Source organism: Dipodomys spectabilis, unplaced genomic scaffold (genome assembly GCF_019054845.1).
Source record: "Dipodomys spectabilis isolate Male_0828 unplaced genomic scaffold, ASM1905484v1 ptg000772l, whole genome shotgun sequence".
Lineage (NCBI taxonomy): Eukaryota > Metazoa > Chordata > Mammalia > Rodentia > Heteromyidae > Dipodomys > Dipodomys spectabilis.
In genome coordinates this window covers 330,114-355,052 of record NW_024871449.1, presented here as the reverse complement: position 1 = coordinate 355,052, position 24,939 = coordinate 330,114, and the positions used below count along the sequence as shown (strand labels likewise).

Genomic DNA, 24,939 nt, shown 5'->3' with positions numbered 1-24,939 from the left:
GAGACACGGAGAGGGACAAGGAGGCGATGCCTGCGTGCACAGGGGGTTGAAGGCCCCCGTGCAGTAGCCAGGCCCAGGTCAGCCTGGTTTTTGTTTCTGTGATGAACTGCCTGAGGCAGACTGACTAGCTCACAGTCCAGGTCCAGGGCTCATCCGCTGGCTTCCGAGGAGGGCCTCATGGCGGAGGGCAGGAGCCGTCGGGGACTGTTCAGGGGTAAGCAGCCCCACTTACACAGTTCACTCTGAAGAGAACTAACTTAGGGTCCCACAGAACTGCCTCCGTCTTTTCTGGAGCCCCTCCCCAAAGGCCGAAAGACCTTCCACTAGGCGCCACCTCTTCCAGCCCACCACCTCCCAACGTGGCCAGCCGCGCAGGGACCCCGAGGGACACGCCCCAAGCCTGCCACAGCAGCCAGCAGGCCTGGAGAAAAACCCCAATCCAGTCGTTGCGGCCTTCCCACGTGCCAACACACCGCCACACATGGGGGTTCGGTGCCCTCCCACTGGGTCCACCTTCTCCACCCCTGCACTGGTTCCCCATCTTCTCCCTCAGGGGATACCACCACCTCTGTTTGTCTGTATGAGAAACGGGTCAGTCTCCACCTAGAGTTCCGCCGGCACTGGTGTGTCTTCTCAGCAGGACATTGTCTTCTAGCAGGGACTCTGTTGGCATCTAGGGGTGACAGGCAGCCCCCTGGGTATCTCCTCCCACCCCAGCGGAGGGGGGGGAGGGAAGGGCTCAGCACAGTCTCAAAACCTTTTCCAGTCCCTGGATTGCAATGCGTGCCGGGTATGCCGTGCCCTGTCTGAAGGGAACATCAGCGTGGTATCTAGTGGGTTTCCAGAACTTTCCGTCCGTTTATAGGTACTGACTGTGGAGGATAAACCCTGTGGGGAACATCCGGTGGAGGGAGGGACAGCTCATGTGGAGGCCTAGCCTCACCTGACCCAAGCCTCTCTGGTCGCCATGTGCCCTGGCACCCCGACTCCCCTATTACCATTTGGAACAGAGCGAGCCGAGTCCTCTGCTCGGCCTGCCCTTTTCTACCTGTGGCTCCCAGGATCCGTGTCTCTGGCCCTGGGGGTGGGAGGAGGCCTAGGAGAGATCAGGACCCCCGCCTCACGCTGCACCCCAACCCTGAGTGCGGGGCGTGGGCATTGCCAGGCTGCACCACGGCACTGCACTTAGGGGAAGAGGCGCTCCTGAATAATTCAGCCTCTTCCACCGAGATGAAAACGCCCTAATAGAGCTAATGGGCTTGCTGCCTCCAAAGTCCACCCTTGTGGGATTCTCGCATTCGCCAACGGCTTCTGGCGCTCTGCAGCGACACTCCCTAATGAGGCCGTGGCCGTGCAGATCCTCACATCCCTAATAACTGCACGGCCGCCCTCTTAAGGAGCAGCAGCCTCAGAGGCAGGTGAGTCGGCCTTTGGGCCCCAGGAACTGAAATGGTGGCGGGGGGTGGGGGGTGCTAATTGGTGATGCTTTGGGCTGATCTGAAATAAGACCTTCTGCATTTCTTCCAAGCAGACAACTTCACAGAAAAAGCCAGCCCTGGCTGGGGTGAACTTGAAGTGACTGCTGGGTGGAGGGGGCTCGGGGTTCCCGCCTGGCAGCTCCGTGGCCGCCCCGTGTCCCGTGCTTGAGCCTGCTTGCCTCCCACCCTGCGCAGCGCTGGCCGGCCAACTTCCTTCCCACCTCGCTGGGCTCCCCCTGGATTAAGATTCCCACTCTGGCTGGGAAAGGAGAGGGGGGTGCTCTGCCGGAGGGAGCCACGCCGCTTGTTTGGGTCCAGGTGTGCCGATTCTCCGTGCTAGTGTGTGCGTTACAGAGTTGCTTCCTGAATGGTGACCGCTCCCCTCAGTTTCCGCCTTCAGGACGTCTGGCTGTCCTCTGGTGTCTAGACAGATGCCATTTCCTGGGACGGAGGCGTGCGGGCTTCCTTCCTGGCCCCGCGCGTCAGGCATTGGCGGCAGGCAGGGAACGGACCCCACCTGAGAAACCCCAGGTAGAAGGCAGGCGCGGGGGAGAGGTGGTGAGTCCGACCCGCCTAATGAGGTTAACAGCGTTTCATTTTTCCATGTCACGGCGTTTGTTCACGTGAATTCCCCTGGGCCCCGGGCCACAGGAATAGATTGGAAGAAGGCGGGCCCCCGCACAGAACTGCCAGGTGCCGTGTGGTTAGCGGCAGCCACGGGGGCTTATGAGACCGAGAGAGGGAGGGCGGCAGAGTTCAGAGACCCTCACCCTGGGAGGCTGCAGGTCCTTGGCCAGGAGATGGGCCAGGGACCAAGGCTGAAGACCCAACCTTGAGCTTCCCTTCTTTCTCCCTGGCCACCCCTTATTCAGGGACCCCCTTGTTCAAGGTCCACACTCTGCTCCTCACCCCTGGAAAAAGCAGCCAGGGCTGGCAGCCCTCAGAGCCTGCCTGTGCCATCTGCACACAGCCGTCCCTTCTTCCCCGGACAGCCTTCTTACTCAGAGTCTGGCCCTGGACCCCTTTTGTGGGCACAGGTCTGTGCCCCTCACCCTTCCACCACAAGCCAGAACCACCACGCCCCTGCTTTTCTCTCCAGGAATCCCATACACCATGCCTCAGCAGGAGGCCAGGGCTCCCCGAAGTACTCCAGGGGAGTACGAGCAAGGGGACTGTGGCCCCCCCAGAGAGAGGGGGCCACATCTAAGCCAGGCTGCAGGGCTGGCTGAGTTACCCCCCCCTCTGGCTGAGGCCCCCGCCCTCTGCACACCTCCATTCCATTCCTGCCCCTCACCCATCTCGTCACAAACATGCATGTTCTCCATGAGAACATTTATCAGTGCATTTAGTAGTGTGTGCTTTATATTAGTGGCATTCAGTGTCCATCATTAGTGTGTATTTTATCCTGTTGGACATTTCCTAGACACATTAGGTATCTGCGTGGCTCCCTCGACTCATTCCAGTCTCTGGTCACTTGTGCCCCTCTCGCAGAGGACAGGTCATGAATTCTCCTCTCCAGGACACTTATTGTCACTGGTGTCACTGCCACGCCCGGCTGCTGGCCACCTGTGTAAGGCACACACCTACGTGCACCACCAGCTCTGCCGGGTTGTCCAGCTCAGTCACATAGGCCAGAGCTGCCTGGTGATCGGCCTCCGCCCGTCCCATTTAGCAGATGCAGGAGCCAGGCACCTTCCTGGGTGGTGCTGAGCCGGTGACAGCCAACTGCCCAGCCTCACCGGGCAGCTCGGCCGCTCTCCTCCCACACCGGGGCCTTGGCCAGACCAGGGTTGCTTTTTCTGGGTACTGTCTTAAAAGCTAATGGCTATTGATCGGCCTGGCTGGGCCCGGCTGGGAACATGAGCATCTCAGACGGGCCCTGCTTTTCGGGAAGAAGCCATAGCCGCAGCCTGCCCGGTTTGGCCTTCTCTCTGAACGGGACCCGAGGGAAGCAAGGGCCGATGTCCATTCACCCACACACAGTGGCCAGCCAGACACGCGGCCTCCTCGGAAGCCGCCCTTCGGCTGGAGAGGCAGCGGCCAGCCTGCTCGAAAGATGCTGGTGCCCCTTGCTAGGGGGCTCCCACCCCGAGCGGGCCCCTTCCCCACCTCTGAGTTCTTCTGGAAGGCTGGGGCAGCCCTTCCTGCCTTAGCATCTAGAGTTGTGCGGCCCCCACCCCAAGGATACGTGCCACAGTGAACGAACGTTCCAGCCTGGCAGCCCCACCCCTGGCAGAGAGAGGGCAACTCATGGCCCTGTACGGACCTTCCAGACCCCTCCTGTTGCTCTACAGACACCGCAGGGAAGGGGCAGGCAGAGGAGCAACCTCTGCAGGGAAGGGGCAGGCAGAGGAGAAACCTCCTGCCTCCTGGGCTCAGCCTCCCAGGAGTGGCACAGCAAGGAGGGGGAAACTGCATTTAGCCACAGCAGGAAAGAGGCTGGGTGGGGTGGGGTGGCCCCTGGGTCTGTGTGAGGGACGATGAGGGAGCTGCCCATGAGCAACCTGGTTGGGGGTGGGTGGAATCCAGGCTAAGGCCTGAACAGACTGCTCTCCTCACGCCCGCTCCCCACAGGGCCACTCGGGAGACCCTTGCCTTCTAGTCTCTCCAGTGTGTCTAGACCCCGTCTCCACCTCATCTGCGTGTCCACTGAGCATTTCCAGACACCTGCGCTGGATGGGGACAGCTTGCTGACAGTCCCTGAAAGAGAGGGGAATAGATGTGCAGGGCAGCCGCCATGGAAAGGACAACTGTGGGGCCCTGGAGGCGGCCACTTCCCAGGGGCGCTCGGGCCAGGCAAGTCGAGGACACCCAGGAGGGTCACTCCAGGGAGGACCCAACACTCGGGGCTCACCTCCAACTCCTGCGTCCTTCCTCTGGCCCTGGGGAAGATGAGCACAGAGACCCCGTGGAGCTTACCAGAGGAGGGGCCAGCCCAGGACCCCTCCACCCCTGCCCAAAGGACCACACCAGAGCTCTGCAGTGAGCTCGGCTCCTCCAGGAAGGAGCAGAGGGTGGATAGGTATGGCTCCCTTCCTGTGACCAGCGCTGGGCGCCAGGAGCCCATGGTACTGCTGACCTGCTGAGATGAGGATTTCCATCTGACGGGCTCTGGTGGCCAGCCAGATGTGCAGCATCTGGGCAGAGGTGGAGCTCTGGTCAGGAGGAATGGGGAGCCTAGATTGCAGACATCCTCTTGTCCGGGCCTCTGCCCTTCACCTGCCATTGTGTCCTTCCTGGTTACAGCTTCAACAGGGTGTGGACTCCTAGCCACAGTGCTCATTGATATTGAGGTCTACCTGCAGTAGCTACCTAGGCATGCACTTTGCTGGGATTTGTTGTTGTTGTTGTTACTTCACTTCTGCTAGTACCAGTGTTTGAACTCGGGAGCTCATGTTCGCTCAACTTGTTTATTTGGTGGTACTCTATCACACGACCAGCCTAGCTGTTTGCTGCTTATTTTGGAGACAGAACCTCATGGACTTTTCTGCCGTAGACGGTTTTGAAACTCAGTCCTCTGGATCTTAGCCTCCTAAGTAGTGGGGATTGCAGGTGTGTTCCACCGGCACGTGGCTTCCTCTGCCTGTTCTTTTACTTCTCCACTGTCCCCTGGGGCTGATGGCGTGTCAGTTCCTGCTGAGATGCTGCATGCCTTCATAATGTCCACTCTATGCATGGAGTACCATTTATGTATTAATTTCCAACTGATTTTAGGGAGGTGTTTTGTTTAGAGGGTTTTATTTTGGGGGGGGGATGTTTTGCTCTACATGATTTCGATTTTGGAAACAGGTTTTGCTTTTTGTAGCTCAAATTGGCTTCAAATTCAATATCTTCCTGCCTCAGCCTCCTGAGTGCTGGGATTACAGGTGTGTACACTACCACACCAGACTCCAATTTTACCCCCTTTTTTGTTATGGTACTGGGGTTTGAACTCAGAGCTACATGCTAGTTAGGCAGACACTCTACTGCTTAGACCATGCCCCCAGCCCCTTCTGTTTCATGTTAATGGTTATTTTCTTATTCTTGGTTTCTAAGAGTGTGTATTAGTTCAAATGACTCCATACAGTGCTTCTTTCTAGTCAATGGTAGCTCATGCCTGTAATCCTAGCTACAGCGGGAGGCTGAGCTCTGAGAATCATGCAGTTCAAAGCCGGCCTGGGCAAGGAAAGTCCATGAGACTCTTATCTCCAGTGAACCACCAGAAAACCAGAAGCAGCACTGTGGATCAAGTGGTAGAGTGCTCATCTTTAGCTGAAGAGCTCAGGGACAGCGCCCAGTCCCAGAGTTCAAGCCCCATGACCGACCAAACAAAAAAGTCTGGAAGTGGAACTGTAGTTCAAGTAGTAGAGTACCAGCTAAGGGACAGTGCATAGGCCCTGAGTTTAAGCCCCAATACCAGCACACATACATACACGCATACATACACATATATTTCTTAACACATAAGTTGTGAGATTTCCTGATCTCCAGCTAAACCTGCTTCCTAGTTCACCCCCAGCTCGTGCTCCTTAAACACATTCTGCTCAGTCTTTCTTTTACAAAGATCCCTGACCCTCATGAGATCGTGGAGCATTGAGTCCGCGCTCTGCCGGAGCATTGGGGCTTCTGCATGCAGACAGCGCCCTGGGGTTGGCACATCTCTCCCCAGGGCTCCAGAGCAAGTGGGACCCCGGGAGCGTGGGGCGGGATGTGGGGTTGTGTGGGGCAGGCTGCCGCTCTGGGAACCTCCCCGGGCCTCCGCTCTGCACGCCCCACCCCACCCCCATTCCCTGTGGAACACTTGGAGCGTGGTGCCCCCGCCTGGAATGCAGCTTGGCTGGTGCTTGGCTCTCGGTTGCAGAGGCGCAGGAAGGCGCTCTGTTTCCAGCATGTGGTGGAATCTCAAGCCAAGGCGTGCGTTCACCCTGGGCACCAGGGCCTCTTGGTCGCACCTCACATTGGAGGTTATTACGCAGACCCCCAGCCCCTACCCCAGGGCGTTGGCATGGTCTCTAACCAACGCCACTCGGCATTTCCCGTCCGGACAGCGGCAGCTCCTGGGCCAGGCAGCACCATGCTGTCCATGACCTACAGCGAAAGTCTGCGGAGCGTGAGCAGTAGGTGCCACTCAGACTGGGGCCTGCACCCCGTCCGCCAGACAGACACACTGGAGCTGCGGCGGCTGCGGGAGGTACGGGCGGCCGCCCAGGCCAGGAACATGGAGAGCTTCCTCCGCATGCACGGCCTCTCCCTGGATGGCTGCACCGCGCGGCGCACAGGCATGAAGTATCGGTAAGGGCCGGGCAGAGGGACGAGGGCAGGGAGCCCGTAGACACAGGGGCCGCGGCCCAGGAGACCCAGGTGACAATTCCTTTGCATAGAGACGGGAGTAGATATTTTCGGCTTTGATATTCCAAACCCAGAAATGTGTCCAAGAAGAAACTGAAAGCCTGTCAGAGAGGCCTCACTATCCAAAAATAAGCAAGAAAGAAAACAACTTGGCCGAGGGCTAAGTGTGCTGGTTTGATTATCTCCTGCAACTTCAGTGGGAGAAATTGGTCATTAGGGGGTGGACTCCACCTGAACTCAAGCAAGTCTCAGCTCACCATCTCCTAAACCAACCCATCCTGGCAGCAGAAACCCAGGCTCTGTACTGGGACAAAGACAGGTTTCCCTTCATGTCCTCCACTAGGCTTTCTGTAGGAAACTGGGTGTTCGTTGGTGGCTCCCTGACTGGTGGTATCAAACGGTTGGGATGGGGGCAAAGGCTGTGAATTAAATATGCGCGTATCTGCATGATTGGCGTCTCTAAGTGTCTGGCATCTCAAAAGGATATTCCCTTGAACTTGCCTGGCTTTGAATTCAGCACCTTGGACAGCGCTCTGGCCAGCCTTTCTCCAGAAGGACCAAAAAGCCTTTTGCTGTTTTTGTTGTTGTTGTTTATAAATCCTTGAAGACTGCAAATACACTGCATTGTTTCCTGTGCCTCTAGGCTCTTCTCAGAGCTGCTCAGCCAGAGAGGACCATCCTCACCCATCCTTGTAGGCCTTCCAGGTATAGCAAAGAAAAATACAGCCTGCCGGGTTAGGACATAGCTCAGTGGTAGAGCACTTGTCTGGTCTGGTTTCTATCCCCAGCACTTCAAAAGAAAAAGAGAAGACATGATACCTTCAGTTGGAATTTCAGGTAAAGAGTAAATAATTTTTTAAATAAATCTGTCCCATAGAATATTTGGGACATGTTTACAATTTTAAAAATTACCTGTTAGCCAGGTGCTGGTGGTTCACACCTGTAATCCTAGCTACCCAGGAGGCTGAGACCTGAGGATTGCCATTTGAAGCCAGCCCAGGCAGGAAAGTTCATGAGACTCTTATCTCCAATAAACTACTCAGGAAAAGCCAGAAGTGATTCTGTGGCTCAAGTGGTAGAGTGCTAGCCTTGAGCCAAAGAAGCTCAGAAACAGTGCCCAGGCCGTGAGTTCAAGCCCCAGGACTGCTTATCTGAAGTTCAGACTTAACTGGGAGTCCTGCAAGGCCAGGACCGTTCTGTGAACACTGTTTGGTCTTCCGGCCCATTGTTTGAACAGGCTGTTGTAATTTAAAGAAACAAAACATTTCTTCTGGGAGTCCATTAGATGGCAGAATTTTAAAGGCTTTGTACTTCAAATCCAGCTGTATGGGATGTCCAGCTAGTAACCCCAACTGAACTCCTAACTCTGGTGGAAATTGCTCAAGAGGGAAACTCTTTTGTTGTTGTTGTTGTTTTGTCTGTTTGGGCTAGTCATTGATAACCTTGCAGGTATTTATTCAGAGACCACTCAGTACCAAGCACTGGGCTAGATCCTGGGGAACAATCCAAAACATGATCAGGAGAGTCCCCTTCCCCTGCATGTCTCATGGCTGATAACATCCCGGTGCAGAGAAGCTGAGGGACAGTCAGCAGTGCGTGAGCAAGTTCACCACACCAGCTGACCTGTGGCCACAAGGCAGACAATGTGGCAGAGGCCGATGGCAGGCAGGATGGTCTGAGGAGGGACCGAGGAGCTAAGGGCCAAACCCTCCGAGGGAGGAGCCAGTGGCGGTGTGAGGGAGCACCCTCCAGGTACGTGACAGGAGACAGGCCAGATGGCCGGACTGAGGTGGAGAGGCAGGGAATGCCGGACCCGGGCCTCCAGGGTACTGAGCTCAGCCTCATCTCCCAAATCCTATAGAGGCTGCCCTTATTTAGAAATAGGGTCCCTGGCTATATGGTAGATAGCACGAGGTCATGCTCCCAGGGAGGGGAACAGCCCAGGCCTTCAGCGGTCACTGGGCGGAGGGCCAGCTCCCCAGGGGGCCTCTGTTCTGTCTGGTGAACGCCGTCTCGCTGTCCCCTGGGTGACTCACAGGCCACCAGTTTATTCAGGAAACTATGTAAATGGCATCCCAGAGTGGACTCTTCTCTTTCGGCCACCGGGCTGTGATTCCTTTAAACTTGGTCTTAAATATTACTATGAAAAGGTAGTACCTGGAAGTAAGGGCTGCCCCGTGCAACCTGGAGACCACTGGGAACATGTCTGGATGTTTATGCGCTGAACCGAGCCTGAAGCTGACGGGGCCCAGGGAAAAGGCCTATCTTGTTACCTCTTTTTTTTTCCTCCTACTGTCCTCAACTCTGGCTGTTACGGGGGAGGGCTCAGGCCTAGTAAATCATGACTGGAATCCTCAGAAGACAGCGATGGGGAAGATGAAAATTAGACCCAATTCCAAAACGTCTCAAGATCCTGAGGCCTCCGTGGCCCTCCCCTTCCAAGAGAGAGCGTCTGCCCCCTTCCATTGCCACTGGCTCTCCTCTCGGGAGGCCCTGGCTCAGCGCCAGCAGTCCTGTCTGTCCAGGTCCACTGCAGCAGGACCCGAGCTCAGGGTGGCTCAGCCAGCAGCTGCCCACCCCGTCTCTCTGGTGTGTTCTGTGGACAGAGTAGAGCTTTGGGGTGAGGCAGCCATTCCTCTGGCTGCTCACAGAGGAACTGGCCACGTCAGCATTTAGCCAGGAGTCTGTTGAAGAACTAAGTCCACCACATATGCGTGGCACTTCTCCACAGGCTGGCATGAAGGTGCCCGGCACATGTCTGGAATTTACTCTCTGCTCCTCATGGGAAAGGCTCTTTAGAAAGAAGCTGGGAGGGCACCACCACCAGAAACAGGGAGAGCAAAGGTCTTGAGGCTCTAAAACTAGATGGTGTGAGATACAACCGATGGATGGGTGGCAGACAGCTCTGTCATTTCAAGTGTATAACCAACTGTTAGACTTACTCACAAAATGGTGCAAAAATCAGTTACTTTTTAGAGCATGTTCACCATCTCATCCCCCCAAAACCTCTCATGCCCTTTTATTATTACTCCATACCGTCACCCCAACTTGCCGGCCATTAATCTGCTATGAGTTTCTATGGTTTTTTGTGGGGCTTTTTTTTTTTGCATTAATGAAATCATAGGACATTCTTCCATGACTGGCTTCTTTCACTTAGAATGATGTTTTTATATTTATCTAAGGTGTAGCAGCCATCAGAGCGTCATTCTTTCTTTTTTTTTTTTTTTTTTTTTGAACTCGGCCTGGGCGCTGTCCCTCAGCTCTTCAGCTTAAGGTGAGTGCTCTACCACTTGAGCCACAGCGCCACTTCCAGCTTTTTCTGTTTATGTGCTGCTGAGGAATCAAGCACTCTACTGCTGAGCCACCTTCCCAGCCCAGCTTCATTCTTTTCTATGACCAAATATTCCATTGTGAGGACATGTCACATTTCATTTATCTACTTGTCATTCAGTTGGAGTTGTTTCCACCTTTCGGCTATTATGAATAGAGCTGCTGTGGGCATTGGTGTTCAGGTTTTTGTGGAGACCCATGTTTTCCGTTCCCAGGGTGCATTTGTAGAATCAGGACCGCTGGTTGTATGGTAAGGACACCGTGTGACTGTGGTTCTTGTACCGTCGCTTAATTTCATGCTACTCATGACATCCCAGCCTCATGGCAGACATCGAGGAACAGCGAGACATCAGCTCTTGGACAACGCCACGGTTTGCCAAGTGCAGAGATAAGTAAGAAAGAAATGGATGCAGTGGTGCTGTGGCTCATAGTGGTAGAACACTAGCGTAAAGAGCAACCAACAAAAAATATATATATTTTCTCCAAGCAACTAGCCCAATTTTAGCTGGGCCTCAGTGGCTCATACCTGTAATTACACCTACTCAGGAGGCCAAGAGCTGAGAATCATGGTTCAAAGCCAGCTTGGGCAGGAAAATCCATGATACTCTCTTATCCTCTTATCTCTGATAAACTACTCAGAAAAAGCCAGAAGTGTATCTGTGTAGGTCAAAGTGGTAGAGCTCTAGCCTTAAGCGGAAAAAACCCAGGGACAGCATCCAGGCCCTGAGTTCAAGTCCTATGACCACCAATAATCATGGAATGTCCAGTATGCATGCTGTCACTCAAAACTCCTGCTGAAAACAGCTGCTGGCCACGTCAGTCCGGGCAGGGCCAGAACTCCACTGTGACTGGCTTCAGTCACAGAACTCCACTGTGACTGGCTCCGTTGGTGTCCTGACCCGATACTGAAGGAGCTGCCCCAGAGGTTGAGGTCCTGCAGGCAGGTGCCTGTGCCCTGGCGGAAGTTGGACCTGTTGCTCTCATCCAGTCGCTTCAGACTAAGTCATGTTATTAGTGTGCTTGTTGTTTTAATGGTGAGCACATGTTTACAGGACCAGAATCACGTCTGAGCGCTTTGCCCAGGTGACCTGACCTAGGGCCCAGTTTTGTAATCTTGAGAAGAGCATGGGGACAGTCTGCCCAGCTCATGAGCAGAGACAGCCGGGCCTGGACGGGTTTTGTTCCTAACTTCTGTGTCCAAAAGCAGGGCATCCTGGTGGATTCTTTCCTGGGTCCTGCTGGGGGCAGAGCTGGGCGGCTGGTAGGTGTAAAGGACTTTGCAGGGTCTAGCTGGGAGGGACAGCCCAGGCCTCAGGCCACAGCCCTCATCTTGTCCGTGGGGTCCACGGAAGACAGCACTCCTGTGGTCACACAGTGAATCAGCAGCCGAGCCAGGACTAGACCCCCACTCGCTGGCACCCTGGCAAGACAAGTGGAAAGCTAGAAGAACATTCTGGCAGGGGTCCAACCTGCCGGGTACACTTGGGGTCAGATGACAGCCAGCCAGGGAGAACATGCGTTCACGCATTCATTCATTCATGAAGTACTGATGTCCGCCAGGGCAGAAGTACTGTGGAGCGCTGGTATTTTTCTGTCCCTTGACCATGGTCTCTTCCCTTGGTCATCGTGTCATTTCACTGAGACCCAGTGGGTTTTCTCCTCCGAGATTCCAGTGAGCAGACCCCTAGTGAACGCCCCTAGACCCCCACCCCACGCGGGAGGGGCTGTGCCTGGGCGGGTGGCAGGTCGGCCCGGAGCTGCCAGGGCGAGGAGCCTCCTGGGGCCCGCAGGGCGGGCGGCTGAGCATCCTGTGTCATGAATAATGAATCTCCAGCGCCGCCAGCGCCTCTTGCTGGCTGCCTCGTTGACTGTGGGAGCCTCAGCCACCCTGTGTGCAGAGCCACGAGCGAGCTGAGAGAGGATCGGGGAAGCCCAGAGAAGCAGCTGCTCCCTGCAGCCCGCCCCCCTCAGCCGCTGCCCGGGGTGGTGGCCATCGCCGCGCTGCTCAGCCCCAGCCACTGCCCCGGGCTCGGGACGCACAGCTCTGCAGCCAGGGAGCCCCTCACAGCCCGGCCCTGCTGAGCGTGCTTGGAGCTGCTGGGGACAGAGCAGCATGGGACCGGGAGTGCCCAGCAGGAGCAGGGCAGGCCTGCCAGGACAGTGAGGATGGGCCCTCACCCCTGCACCCCGGGCTCCTAGGAGCCTTGATCATTGACTCCTCTTGGGTAAGGTCAGGCGCCATCTGGAAATTGGATGCCCTTCGATTGGCGACCGCACAGACCTCTTCATTGCATCTGAAATCTCCAAGTCTGAGCCTTCTGGGATAGTCTCGTCCCGGGCTGAGAAGGGAAAGGGGCTGGATGACTTCTGAACCTGGCCTGAAGGGAGAGACAGCCAGGAGTGGAGCCCGGCGCGGAGATGCAGGTGTCCTTCGTGTGCTCGGAGCACAGCCTCAAGAGCCGGGGCCCCGAGGAGCGTCTGGGCCGGCCGGCAGCCGGCAGCCCCAGCCGCTTCCGGGCGGTGGCCATGGTGGCCCGGAGCCTGGGACAGCTGTCCGTGCACAGCACCCCTAGCACTAGCGATGCCAGCGTGAAGCAGCCTGGGGTGAGATATAGGTACGGGGGACCGCGGGGCGCTGCGGGGACGCGGGCACTGCGGGTGGGGGCTGCGGCTTCCTCCTCCCGTCTCAAAACCCACTCTCCTGGCTTTGGGCAGTGTGCCGAGAGCCGGGGAGGAGCGGGGGGGGGGGCAGGGCTGGGGGGGGCTGGGGGGCAGGGTCTCAGTGCTCAGCACACTTGGTCAGAATTAAGTTGAGGATCCACTCAGCCCCAAGCCGCTTCTCCACGACTGTAGAGGGGTGCGGATGCTCGCCGTCCTCCGTTCGCTTTCCGCCGGCTCCTCCCAGGCACCCCCACATCCTCCTGTCCTCCTCAGCACAGAGGCCCCAGAAGATACCCGTGGGTGGGCTGAGATATTTGTAGCACTCGTCAGAGTTGAGGCTATCAAGTGAGGCCTGTGGTAGAATGAACTTTCCGGAGCCAGGCCTGGCTTCGTCCAGCAGGGACCCTGGCTCAGGCAGGCACAGGGCAGTCCATTTTCCCACCACGCTCAGCCCAGGCTGTGTTGTTCCCCTCCACAGGGGCTTCGTGTTCTACCTCGCTCTGTGTTCTGTGAGTCTTACGTGGGGAAGATCTGAGTGTCTGGGACAAGGCCTCCCTCCTGTTCTCTGCGTCCCTGGTCCCCACCCGCAGCCTTGCTCCTATGCCCTGGGATGGAAGGGGAGGAAGGGCCCTGGGGCAGCTCTGGGCACCCTGCTGTGGTCTGGCCATTTAAGACCCCAGGGCCCTTTGCTCCTGAGCACAGTGCCCCTAGGGGAAGAGCTCTGCCTCCGGGGCCTGAGCCGGCTGGAACGGCCAGTTAGGAGCTGTGCTTTCAAAGCAGGAGCCAGGGGCTGGGGTGCCTCTTGGTGACCTGACGCCGTCCCAGCACAGATAGCTCTAGGAAGGCGGAGGAGAGCGGCCTGGATCCGGACCCGGCATTGATGCCAACTCATAAGTATGGAGAGTACCTCCCCGTAACTGAGACCTCCCCAGAGCCAACACCAGGAGGCGCCGGGCCGAGGACCTGCGTGTAAGGGACACCCCTGGGGATGGCCCTGTCCCCTCCCCCACCCCTCCACCCCGGCCCTGTGGACCTTGGATGCTCTTGGGCCTCCGGGGTAAAGGACTTTTGTCCCCAGCCTCTGTTTGGTGAGGAGGACCCAGAATAGAACTCCATGTTCTAAAAGCTCTGGAGTTACTATCTTTGGTTGGGTGGGGAGCAAAAGCTGGGAGTGAATATGTGCGTGCGACCTATATTAGTCTGGAAACTTACAGTCGCCTCCCATAACTTTTAAGTCAATCCAAGAACCATTCAGTAGAAGAGTTAATAGTGAGCCTGTTTCTGCACAGAGAAATCACTGTGAAGGAATTCCCTCTCAAGACTCGCTGGAAGGCGATCTCTGTATGTGCACACGTAGGTGCTCATATGTATGCAGAGAGAGCAAGATGGGGCAGTGAAGAGTGGGCAGCCTGGGGACCTGGGTTCAGGTCCACCTGGAGCACTTCTAGCCACAAGAGCCCGTCTCTCCAGTAAGAGAGCAGACAGGTCCCAGCCTATGGTGGGGACACAGAAGCCTGGAGTTTAGGAATGAGGCAGACTGTTGAACAGATTCGGGGGTTCAGAGGGTTCAGTCGCTCTGGTGAGGAAGGTGTGGTAGAGCAGAGCAGCTCTCTCCTGGAGGACAGGAAGCAGAGAGTGGAGACAGGAAGTGGCCAGGTCAGGGCATAGCCCCCTCTAACCAGCTTCCTCTAACAGACCACCGCCTGCTTCTCACCACCTCCCAGCAGTGCCTCAGATCATGAGTCCATCAAGGAATTAGACCACTGATTAGATCAGAGTGTCTCTGCAAACTCCAGCACAGACACACCCGGAGGTGCGCCTCATTAATCAGCCAGGCAACTGTCAGTCCCATCAAGCTGACAACCGAATTAACCATCACAGCGTGGCTTGTTAGGAGTGATGGCTGAGCCAGGCGCTAAGGGGGAAACACCTGTCTCCCTCAGGTCTAAACCCCTTACCCAGACAGGGTTGCCCTTCCGTGCCTCGCCCGGTTTTCGTCCTCCAGCCAAACGGCTAAAATGAAATGCCCTGTACTCCATTTTAAGAGCATCCATAACTTCCTGGCATCTTCCGGTTCTAATCCTTCACAAAGTCCCGGAGTGCAGTGTCAAGCGGTGCCGGGCAATCCGTGGCTACCTGACAGGCACTCCAGTTAGGAGTCCTTATTAGTCATTTTTCCACCAAGATCAACAATATTGGGGTTTGGAGATTTTGACCAACTATGCTAACATGATGTCATTTTCATTAGGAGAAAAAAATCTTTTTTTTTTTTTTTTTTTGTCGGTCGTGGGGCTTGAACTCTGGGCCTGGGCGCTGTCCCTCAGCTCTTCAGCTCAAGGTGAGCACTCTACCACTTGAGCCACAGCGCCACTTCCAGGAGAAAAAATCTTTAGAGGAAGTGAGGTGGCTCGTGTCTGTCATTGTCCCTACTCAAAGCCAACCCACGCAGGAAAATTTGTATGGCTCTCATCTCAGAAAGCCAGAAGAGGTGTAGATCAAGTGGTAGAACTCCAGCCTTGAGTGAAAAAGCTAAGGGACAGTGCCCAGGCCCTGAGTTCAAGGTCCAGTACTGGAAGGTTAATTGCAGAAGAAAAGAAAGATCCTTAGATGGCGATTTTTGGGTTCCAGTAGCGGCAGGCCCCATCTGCTCTGTTCTGTGGCGCTCCATCCCCTCCCCCCCACTGCACAGTTGTTCTTATATAGAAAGCTCTCAGCCTGGAGGTACCCTGTCCCTTCTCATTCCTTCTCCGGAGGCCCGGAAGCAGATGGCAGAACTAATACCATCATTTTAGCCGGGAAACAAGTGGGGCAGGGTAGTCCCAGCGTCATGCAGTGTCCTAGTTTTGTTCAAGTATTCCTGTGGGTGGTGGGTGGAGAAGCCACAGAGGAGCCGCACGCCCCGGGTCCCTGTGCAGCACCAGAAACAGCTCAGAGCCTTTTGGGGAAGCAGGTTCGCCTCATGCCAGCCAGACTCAGACGAGGGGACTCAAGGGCAGGACAAGTCTTGCTCTCCTCCCCAGCTGGCGGGCAACAGGTGTCCCTGCTCCTCAGCCTCTCCTCTCATGTCCTCACCTGCCTCCCCATAAACATCTGAGGGCCTGGGTTTGAGTCCTCGCCCCACCACTGTACTGATAAAAGGCAATTTCTCAGGAAAATACACCTAAAGCTTTTTGACCAAGGGAAATCGCAGTGGAGAAATTGCAGGAATTTACAGAGGCAGAGGCCCAGCCTCCCTCCCAAATGCGTGGATTTATCTATTTATCTAGACCAGGCCCAGTGGGGTCCAGGGCTCTTCAAACACCCTGACATGGCAAACAGGGCCATGGCGGTATTGGCATCCGTGAGTATTTCCTGGAAGAAGGCCTAGCGTCTTCAGAGGGGTGTGCTGATCCCGCCCAGGCCCCCCTGGGTTTCCCATCTCTTCTGAGAAACCTGATCGTGTCCCTCCACAGTTACTTGTCCTGCTTTGTTTGCTGGTACTGGGGCTTGAACTCAGGGTCTGGGCACTGTCCCTTAGCTTTTTTTTTTTCTGCTCAAGGCATGTGCTCTCTCACTTGATCTATACCTCTTCTGGCTTTCTGATGGTTAATTGGAGATGAGAGGCATACAGATTTTCCTGCCTGGGTTAGCTTCTTATGGGAGATAAGATCTCACAGACTTTACTGCCTCAGCTACATAGCTAAGAGTTCAGGCATAAGACACTGTGTCCGTCCAGTTACTTTCTACCCAGAATGGAAGAAGTCTCCCTTTCTACTCAGTAGACCCTGCACCCACAGAATTTACATATGATAAAGTAAAGTCAGGCCTCTTGTCCATCTGCCCTGCACACATGTGGCATGGGTTGGCATATACATGTAAGACTTGGGGCGCTATGAGATCGTCACTGGCTGAAAAGGGGAAATAAAGCTCAGAAGCCTCATCTCCCTTTTTAACACAGTTGTATTAAAGCCCTGTTTTGTCCCCTGTCTGTTTTGTACAAGGAAAAGGACTTCCCCCACATCCTGTGCCATCTCTCTGGGTGCCTTTTTCCCATGTCCAGTGCTGTCTCGCTGGGTTCCTGCCTCTTAGAGAAGGGAGGCGTGTGTGTCCGAGTCCGGTGACCCAGGCCCCAGCAGTGGGAAAGCTGCCCAGTGCTCTCCTGCAAGAGAAATCTGCTGCTTTTAAGTTCTCATTTAGAGGGCTGGGAAGGTGGCTCAGTGGTAGAGCGCTTGCCTTGCATGCATGAGGCCCTGGGTTCGATTCCTCACCACATAAGCAAAAAGAAAAAAGCCGGAAGTGGCGCTGTGGCTCAAGTGGTAGAGCTCTACCCTTGAGCTGAAGAGCTGAGGGACAGCGCCCAGGCCCAGAGTTCAGGCCCCACAACAGGATCCAAAAAAAAAAAAAGTTCTCATTTAGAGAAAAAGAAAAAATCCTCCTGGGGGAAGAATCAGCTGGCAGCTGGACCATTTTGATGGGAAATTTTGAAAGAAAACCTGGCCATTTAAAATTGGGTGACACGCCGGGCGCTGGTGGCTCACGCCTGTAATCCTATCTACTCAGGAGGCTGAGATCTGAGGATCGCGGTTCAAAGCCAGCCTGGGCAGGAGAGACCGTGAGACTCCTATCTCCAATAAACCACCAGAAAACCAGAAGTGGCGCTGTAGCTCAAGTGGTAGAATGCTCGCCTTGAGCTGAAGAGCTGAGGGACAGCGCCCAGGCCCAGAGTTCAAGCCCCACGACTGACCAAAAATAAATAAATAAAATTGGGTGACACACAGTGTGGTTGTTCTCAAGCTGTTTAGTGAGACTCTGCATACACCCATATCACGAGCACTTTTGATCCAGCAGGCCCCAGCAGGGGTCTGGCGGCCAGGGAAATCTGCCACTCTGCAGAAGGTCGGAGTGTTCGTGAAACGCGCTCCCTGCCACCTTCCCAGGGGGGCCCGGACTCGCGTGGAGTAATCTGAGGATGAGACAAAAGACTCTACCCAAGGGAGAAGAAGGGGTGCCTCGGGGGGTGCCGGGTCCCGAGGAAGGCCCGCTGGCTCTCGGTGCTGACTGACCCCCGCATCACGGAGCTGAGCAGCACCGTGCAGATCCCGGGAAGTCAGTGCCCCCTCTCTAGGGAGGTGCCAGACCCCCGCTCGTGGGGGCGCCACTTGCCAGCTTCACCATCTGGGGCGGGACACACCCGTTTCACCCATAAATAGGACTGAGCACACAGCACCTCCGTGGCCTGCGCCCAGGGGCAGCTGCCCGCTCCTCACTCCCTGCTCTGGCTCCGCATGCGATCCGGCGTCTCTACCATGAGGACCTCAAGCAGGAGGCCTGCCAAACCCAGCTGACAGAGTGGCCTGGCTCCAGACGCTCTAGGCCCCACAGCCTCCTAAGGATGCCGGTGATGGCTTGAGGCCCACGTGTGTGAGCTCTGGAGTGCACCCCACCGTGGACACCTCCCGGTCCTTCGATGTCTCCGGGCAGCTGTGGGGGCCACTTCGCTAGAGAACTGAACTGTCCTCCAAACTTCCAGCCTCAAGGTCACAGGGACACAGCCCAGCCCTGTGGCTCTCCAGAGGGGAGTAGTGACCCACCAAGTCCCAAGTGTGACCTCTGGTCAGCCCGGGACCCCGTGGACACACCACGGGCCTACGCCAGCCCTGCTGCAGCGCATACAAGATGGCATCCCTCGGCACCTGCCCTCGAGTCAGTGCTGCGTCACCACGGCACGGCAGCATGCCACGCCCAGTGGGGGCCCAGGAGATGGGGCGTCACCCCCAGGGCAGGGAGCAGAGGCCTGGCTCCGAGGGGCTGGTGGGGGAACAGACCAGGGAGGCATCACAGCTGAGCCTGGCTAGCAGCATCTTGTCCCGATGTGGAAGACTCAAATGTGGTTGTTGGGTTTGTTTGTTTGTTTGTTTGTTTTCCAGGAATCTGGGCAAGTCCGGCCTGCGGGTCTCCTGCCTGGGGCTCGGTGAGTATGGGTGAAGGAGGGAAGGCCAGAGCCTGGGATTCGGGGGCCGGGTTGCTGTGAGAACCAGGAGGCAGCCGGGGAGGAGGAGCAGACAGTGCTGCAGCCTTGGCAGATGGGCAGAGGAGACCGGGGAGCCCTGCTGCCCCCAGCAGAAAGTCCCAGCTTTTCCCAGCCCTCGGCATGCTGGGAAGACTTCTCACTGGGTCAGCTACTCAGAGACTCCCCCAGGAAAGGCTCTGATTTTCCCCTTTATCTCTCTCTCCAGACGTGAGCTCTGTCCAAAGAATTCCCTGTCTAATACTTTTATGGGGAACATGATAGGCCCCTCTGGCCGCAACACCCCGCCCCCAGCAACAGCAAGGACCTTGTGTGGAACCCTTTTGCCCGTGGCTTCAAGGGGTCCCTGGAATCAGAGCCCGGTCCGCGGTGTCCTCCAGGGCTTGCGGCCGGCTAGCTGCCCTAAGGACTCCTGCCTCCTTAGTCTGGAGACTTGTCCTGAGCGTCAGCTGTCCCCATACAGAACTGCAGAGTAACGTGGCCACCTGTGGCCTGCGGCTGCACCCACAGGACAGATATGGTCCCCGGTAGGCTGTCTGACTTGAATCTCTGTGCTTCCTTCCAGGAACATGGGTAACCTTCGGAGGCCAGATCACCGACGAGGTAAGACGGGGCTCCCTGGACCTAGCGTCCAGCAGGGGCTCAGCCCTGGCACTGGGCTAGAGTGGCTGGTGGGAGCCGCCCTCTTCCTGTTTGTGGAGGGTGCCCTGCCCCGGCCCAGCAGGCCACACGGGCCAAGGAAGATGCCATCCCTGGTGCCAGCCCTGCACTGGCGCCGAGTCTCAGTAGTCCCTTCCACTCCTGGAAGCTCGGGGGCCTCGGGCGGGTGACACCCGTGCCACAGCTCCCCCAGACCCAGCTCGCCCTTCAGGCGTCTGTGTGAGTGTAAAACATCGGCGCTTGCCCGTGTGGGCGTTTCGGTGCAGCAGCTGCGGTTCCCCCAAAGAGTCTGAGTGGGTTGATGTCCTTCCACGCTCCGAACCACACCGGCCCCTCAGTACCGCTGTGGGTGCATAGCTGAGCACATCTGCTGGACCTTAGCTCCGCACCATTGGGGTACAAGGAGGACATTAAGGGAGAGCCCGTCAGACTCTGCCAGCGTTATGGGATCTCTCAGAAGGAGAGAGGGGAGGATGAATTTTCAGACAGGTTATGCTCTAGAGTGGGGGATGGGGGACGGGGGATGGGGGACGGGGTGGGGAGGGGAATTGGATATCCGGAAAGAGGAGTAGCGCTGTTCCGAGAGCTCGGGGCACCTGTGCCAGACCTACAGTCACCTGTGCGCTGTGTTCTGTTGGAAGAGCTGCTCTTTAAACATTAATAAGTGAATTGATTTGAGACCTTGTGAGCTGTAGTTGCTCATCTCTGGTTTTGCTTTTTATGTCAGTAGCTGGTCTTAGAACGATTGACTACCTCCCCGCTCCCCACCCGCCATGTTCTGAGGTTGCTGGACGTGGGCTATTTTAGGATGAAGTCAAGAATGTCTAACGCAGGCCAAAGGCTTCATCTGAGCCACCAGACTGCTTCTTTCCACTTAGAGGAGACATCAGAGCCAGGAGGCCTGTGTGGTTTGCTCTAAATAAGTAGCGCCTAACTGGGCCTCCGTTCACTTTTTTTTGAGTGTGAGTGTGCTGGTACTGGGGCCTAGACTCAAGCCCTGGGCACTGTCCCTTAGCTTTACACTCAAGGCTGGTGCTCTACCAGTTGAGCCACAGCTCCATTTCTAGCCTTTTGCTGGTTAATTGGAGATAAGAGGTTCTTAAACTTTCCTGCTTGGGTTGGCGCTGAACTGTGATCCTCAGATCTTAGCCTCCTGGGTCACTAGGATTACAGGCGTGGGCCCCGGCACCCAGCCCATTTCACTTTCAGTGTGGATGGAAGAGTCCATAAAAGGGTGTCACTCCCAGACAGCACTGCTGTGACATCCTGTGACAGACGCGAGCCATCCTATAGGTGACGTCTGGCATCCCTTGCGTGACAAATTGGTCACACCAGAGAACGTTGACGAATGACCCCTTGGTAGCTCAGGGTGGCCCGCCACCAAGTCTCCCCAGGGATAAAGATATTGGAGGTCATCTGTATATAAGGCCGAGTTGGGCGGACAGAGGACATAATGCATGACAGTGTCCGGGGTCTGAAAGATTGAAGCAGGCAAAAAATGACTGAGCGAAGGAGCAGGAGGAATTCTTGTATTAAATCCTACAGTTATTGTCAAAAGAAATCAATACGTCCAGTGTGAGTGGCCCTGGCTGCTGCCCAGAAGCAGAGGCCGGGTCTTTGCTTTCCAGGTGAGCTGCCCGATGGAGCTGGCAAGGCTCTGGGACGCCTCGGCACTGCCTTTTTACTGTTATTTCTTAATCAAATCCATGAACTATGAAATTGATCCTTTCAAGGGTCCAGTTCCGTAGCACTGGTTCCTTCCTATTCCTTTACAACCTTCACCACTGTTTATGGCATTTTTTTTATCACACCATGACCCCTGCTAACCTAATCTACTTCCTGACTCTCCAGGAAAAGTTTTATTGGCACACAGCCACGCCCATTCCATCACACTTCCGTGACTTTCACTGTAAAGGCAGAGCCGAGAACTGGAGCCTTTGGATCATTTACTGCCTGGTGCATTGCAGGAAAGGATCAAGCACTCCCTGCCCTCCCCACCCCCGTATCCCTACACACATATCCCCCAAACCTCAGCCATGTTTTGTGGCACACCAAGACAAATTGCCTTGTCCCTCCCGGTGAGGTAGAAGGAAGTAGAAGGTGTCAGTAACTCTAAGAGTCCGTGGCCAGCCACTAGTGGAACTGCCCTGGGCAGAGTCAGGCCTCCAGGCTGTGACCTCACACCGCTGCTCCCTTCCCTGTCACGCACAGGCTTTGAGGCTAAGTTGGGAAATTTGTGCCGCATCTCACTTAATGCCCTATCAGCATTATTCAGGCCCATAGAGATGCAGCCATACTTGCCTCACGGCTCTGAGGGACTCCTACCAGGGCGGGGTGGTCGCTTGTCCCCCGGGGGGAGGCTGGGCTGACTGGAGGTAGCCTCTGTTGTCACCTGAGGTTGCTTCTGACTCCAGTTCTGTATCTCTGACAGTGGAAAGAATCAGAGTCCCATAGTAGAGATTCAGTTAAATGAGGACAGGGACCTGTAGAGCAAATGGAAACAACATCTACTGCGGTCTGTAGGTTAGCACTGCAGTTCAGCGGGGGAAACGCACGGAAGACCCCCAAATCACGGCAGTGCACAGTTTCACGGCCCTGAAACCTCCCGTGTCCAGTCACCCCATGCGCCATTCCCGCGTCACAGGGGTCACAGTTAAACCTGTCTTTGTGAGGGAGGCTAAGACTGGCTCCCCATCTTCAGCAGGTCCTGCGGGGTCTGCCACCCTCGGGGTCGGCCAGGCTTTCCCCTCTGCGAGAGAACCAGGCGTGTTCAGGGTGACCGTTCTCTGGGGCACACATTGTGGAAATCAGGGAGAAGGGACCTCCCAGGGGTGGGCATAGCGGGGCCAGCAGCACCCAGGACAGGGAGGAGGTGGCAGGAGTGGCCAGTCGGGGGTCACCAGCTCCCCAGCTAGAGGACGCTGCCTTATTTAGCTCATGTTCAGTGAGCAGCACCGAATGACAGGTGCCTGCCTTCGGCGGCCATCTGTCACAGAAGACAAGCGCGGGAAAGCCGGAAATGCATGCTCTCTGATGGATAAGTGCTGTGGGGAATATATCAGTGTCCTGTGGTACTGTAACAAATGACTGTCCACTGGTGACTTCAAAAACAAAGGGGGTGCCGGTGGCTCGCACCTGTCATCCAAGCTACTCAGGAGGCTGAGATCTGAGGATCATGGTTCAAAGCCAGGCAGGAAAGCCATGAGACTCTTATCTTGTTAGCCAACAAAAAGCCAGGAGTGGAAGTGTGGCTCAATTGGTAGCATGCCAGCCCTGGGCAGAATAGACCAAATAAGAGCTTGAGGTACTGAGTTTAATCTCCATTACACACACACACACACACACACACACACACACACACACACCAAGGTGTGAGCTCATCGTTGCTGAGCTAAGCCCGGCTCGGCGGCACAGGGCTGTGCTCCCTCCTCTAGGGGCCCTGGAGGACGGTCATTCCGGGCCCCGCTGGCTTCTGCCAGCTGCTGGCCGCCTCACCCACTCCCATCTCCGCAGCATGCTTCTCTATCTCCTCCTCCGACTGTGAGCTCTCCGCTGCCTCCTCACACAGGGACGTTTGTGGTGCCAGGTAGAGAATAACTTTTCTCATAATTCCCTTTGCAAAGTCCCTCTGCATAAACCTGCACGAACCCTCGAGGAGTCCAGGGACACCATACTTCTGGGGCGCCCTGAAACAGTGGCCCACAGAAGAGGGGGGCAGAGCCAGGAGGGCGGATGAGGCTCCTGGGTGGTACGGGACAGAGGGGAAGGCCGAGGCAGAGAGCGGGCGTGAGGCCAGGCCAGCAAAGGCAAAGCCGGGGCAGGGTGCTGGGATGGGGGCAGGAGGTCAGGACGTGGGGTCAGGGAAGGCCTTGGCTTTGATTATCTGGAATAGAAGCCTCTGGTCTTGGTAGGCTCGCCGGCTGCTGCCCAGGGAGTTGAGACTTCTCCCCTCTTTGTTCTGTGCACCCGTGTCCTGGGACCCGCCCAAAATGCAGCAGATCCTGAAGTAGCAGAGCTGGGGCTGGGCCTGGCTCTGGGTAAGGCTCAGCTGGGCTAGCACGATGCATCCCATGCAGAACAGCGCCTGGCGGAGCCAGCGCAAGGCAGCCCAGAGGGGAAGGGCGTAGCGATGATGCATTTGCCTTGTTGATACTCTGGAGCCACGCAGCGAGGAACAGCAGAGCCCTGCTGGTGAATCCAGAGACCCCACACCCTGAGCTCCTGCCTCCAACCTCAGCCGCCCAGCAGCTTGGCTTGGGGCCGCACAATCTCTGAACTGTTTGCGTTTCCCTGGGGATAAAGTCCCTGGGATCCTGGCATCTGTTGAAAACCTAAGGGATCTGGTGACGCTACACCTCCCTCCCCTGAGCAGCGTGGGGGGTGGACTCACCCCGCCCGTGCTGGGCCTCCTGTGGGGTCCCCCATGGCTCCCCCTCTGTTCCTCATGTCTGCCTGGCTCCTGGGCTTCTGAGCTCCGTATAGAGAGAAGTTTCTAGAATCTTCAACTGGCTCTTGGTCCTGCAGTGGCTGGGGGTAGAGCAGGTCATAAGAATTACTCAGCCAACCCTGGGGTTCCTGGGAGCGGGGAGAGGCCTGGGTCCTGGGCTGAGCCTGGGCACGGACAGACAGCCGCGTTATCCTGAGGGACACATGGCCAGGCCGGAGGAGGGGGAAGGAGACTCCTGCTGGGCAGGTGCAGGCAGGCTCCCCAGTTCCTGGTTCTCTGTTGGAGTTTGCTGGTGGAGCTCAGGCTCAGCCCAAGGGGCAAGACCTGGTGGACAGCTAGGGTGGACCGGTAGCCTTGAGCCTTCTGTGTCGGTCTGAAGAAGGTAACAATGCAGTCTTCATATCGCCACAGAGAAGTCAGTGCGATTTAACTAGACACAACAGAGCTTAAAACACATTCACCAGCCCAGCGCCGGTGGCTCACGCCTGTAATCCTCTGCTCAGGAGGCTGAGGTCTGAGGTTCAAAACCAGCCTGGGTAGGAAAGTCCATGCGACTCATCTCCAATAAACTACCTAAAAAGTGGAAGTGGCGCTGTGGCTCAAGTGGTAGAGTGCTAGCCTTGAGCAAAAGTAGCTTTGGGACAGCGCCCAGGCCCCGAGTTCAAGCCCCAGGGTTAGGAAAAAACAGTGATCCTGCCAAGAGGTGTCTCACTCCTGCAGGAGGTGCACGGGTGCCCTGGTGTTGCCATCACGGTGCCCACTGGGCTGGCGGCCTCAAGCAACAGAAACTGACCCGACCACAGTTCTAGAGCCACCGGTGTCACGAGGGCTGGAGCCTCTCCAAAGCCAGGAGGCAGGGGCTCTGTCCCCTGCCTCTTCCACCTTCCAGTGCTGGCTGGCATTCCTTGGCTTGCAGACACACCCCTCCATCTCTGCTCCATCCTCACGGGGTCGCCTCTGTGCCTGTGTCTCTCTCCTTAGGATGGTCTCAGTCATCCGTACCCGACGATGGACCCAACATGACGCCC

General features: G+C 56.3%; 1 protein-coding gene across 4 annotated transcripts in view; it reads left to right on the top strand.

Moving 5' to 3' along the window:
• Window positions 1–24,939, top strand: part of Kcnab2 (potassium voltage-gated channel subfamily A regulatory beta subunit 2) — a 78,630-nt gene that overhangs the window by 39,193 nt on the left and 14,498 nt on the right. For 3 of the 4 annotated variants that reach the window (XM_042672798.1, XM_042672799.1, XM_042672797.1), the window contains 2 exons: window positions 18,704–18,747; window positions 19,370–19,407. In XM_042672798.1, the coding sequence (XP_042528732.1) occupies window positions 18,704–18,747; window positions 19,370–19,407 (82 nt within the window). Of the gene's footprint in view, window positions 1–6,531; window positions 6,750–18,703; window positions 18,748–19,369; window positions 19,408–24,939 lie in introns of those variants that run through there. The other variant, XM_042672800.1, reaches the window with a different exon arrangement.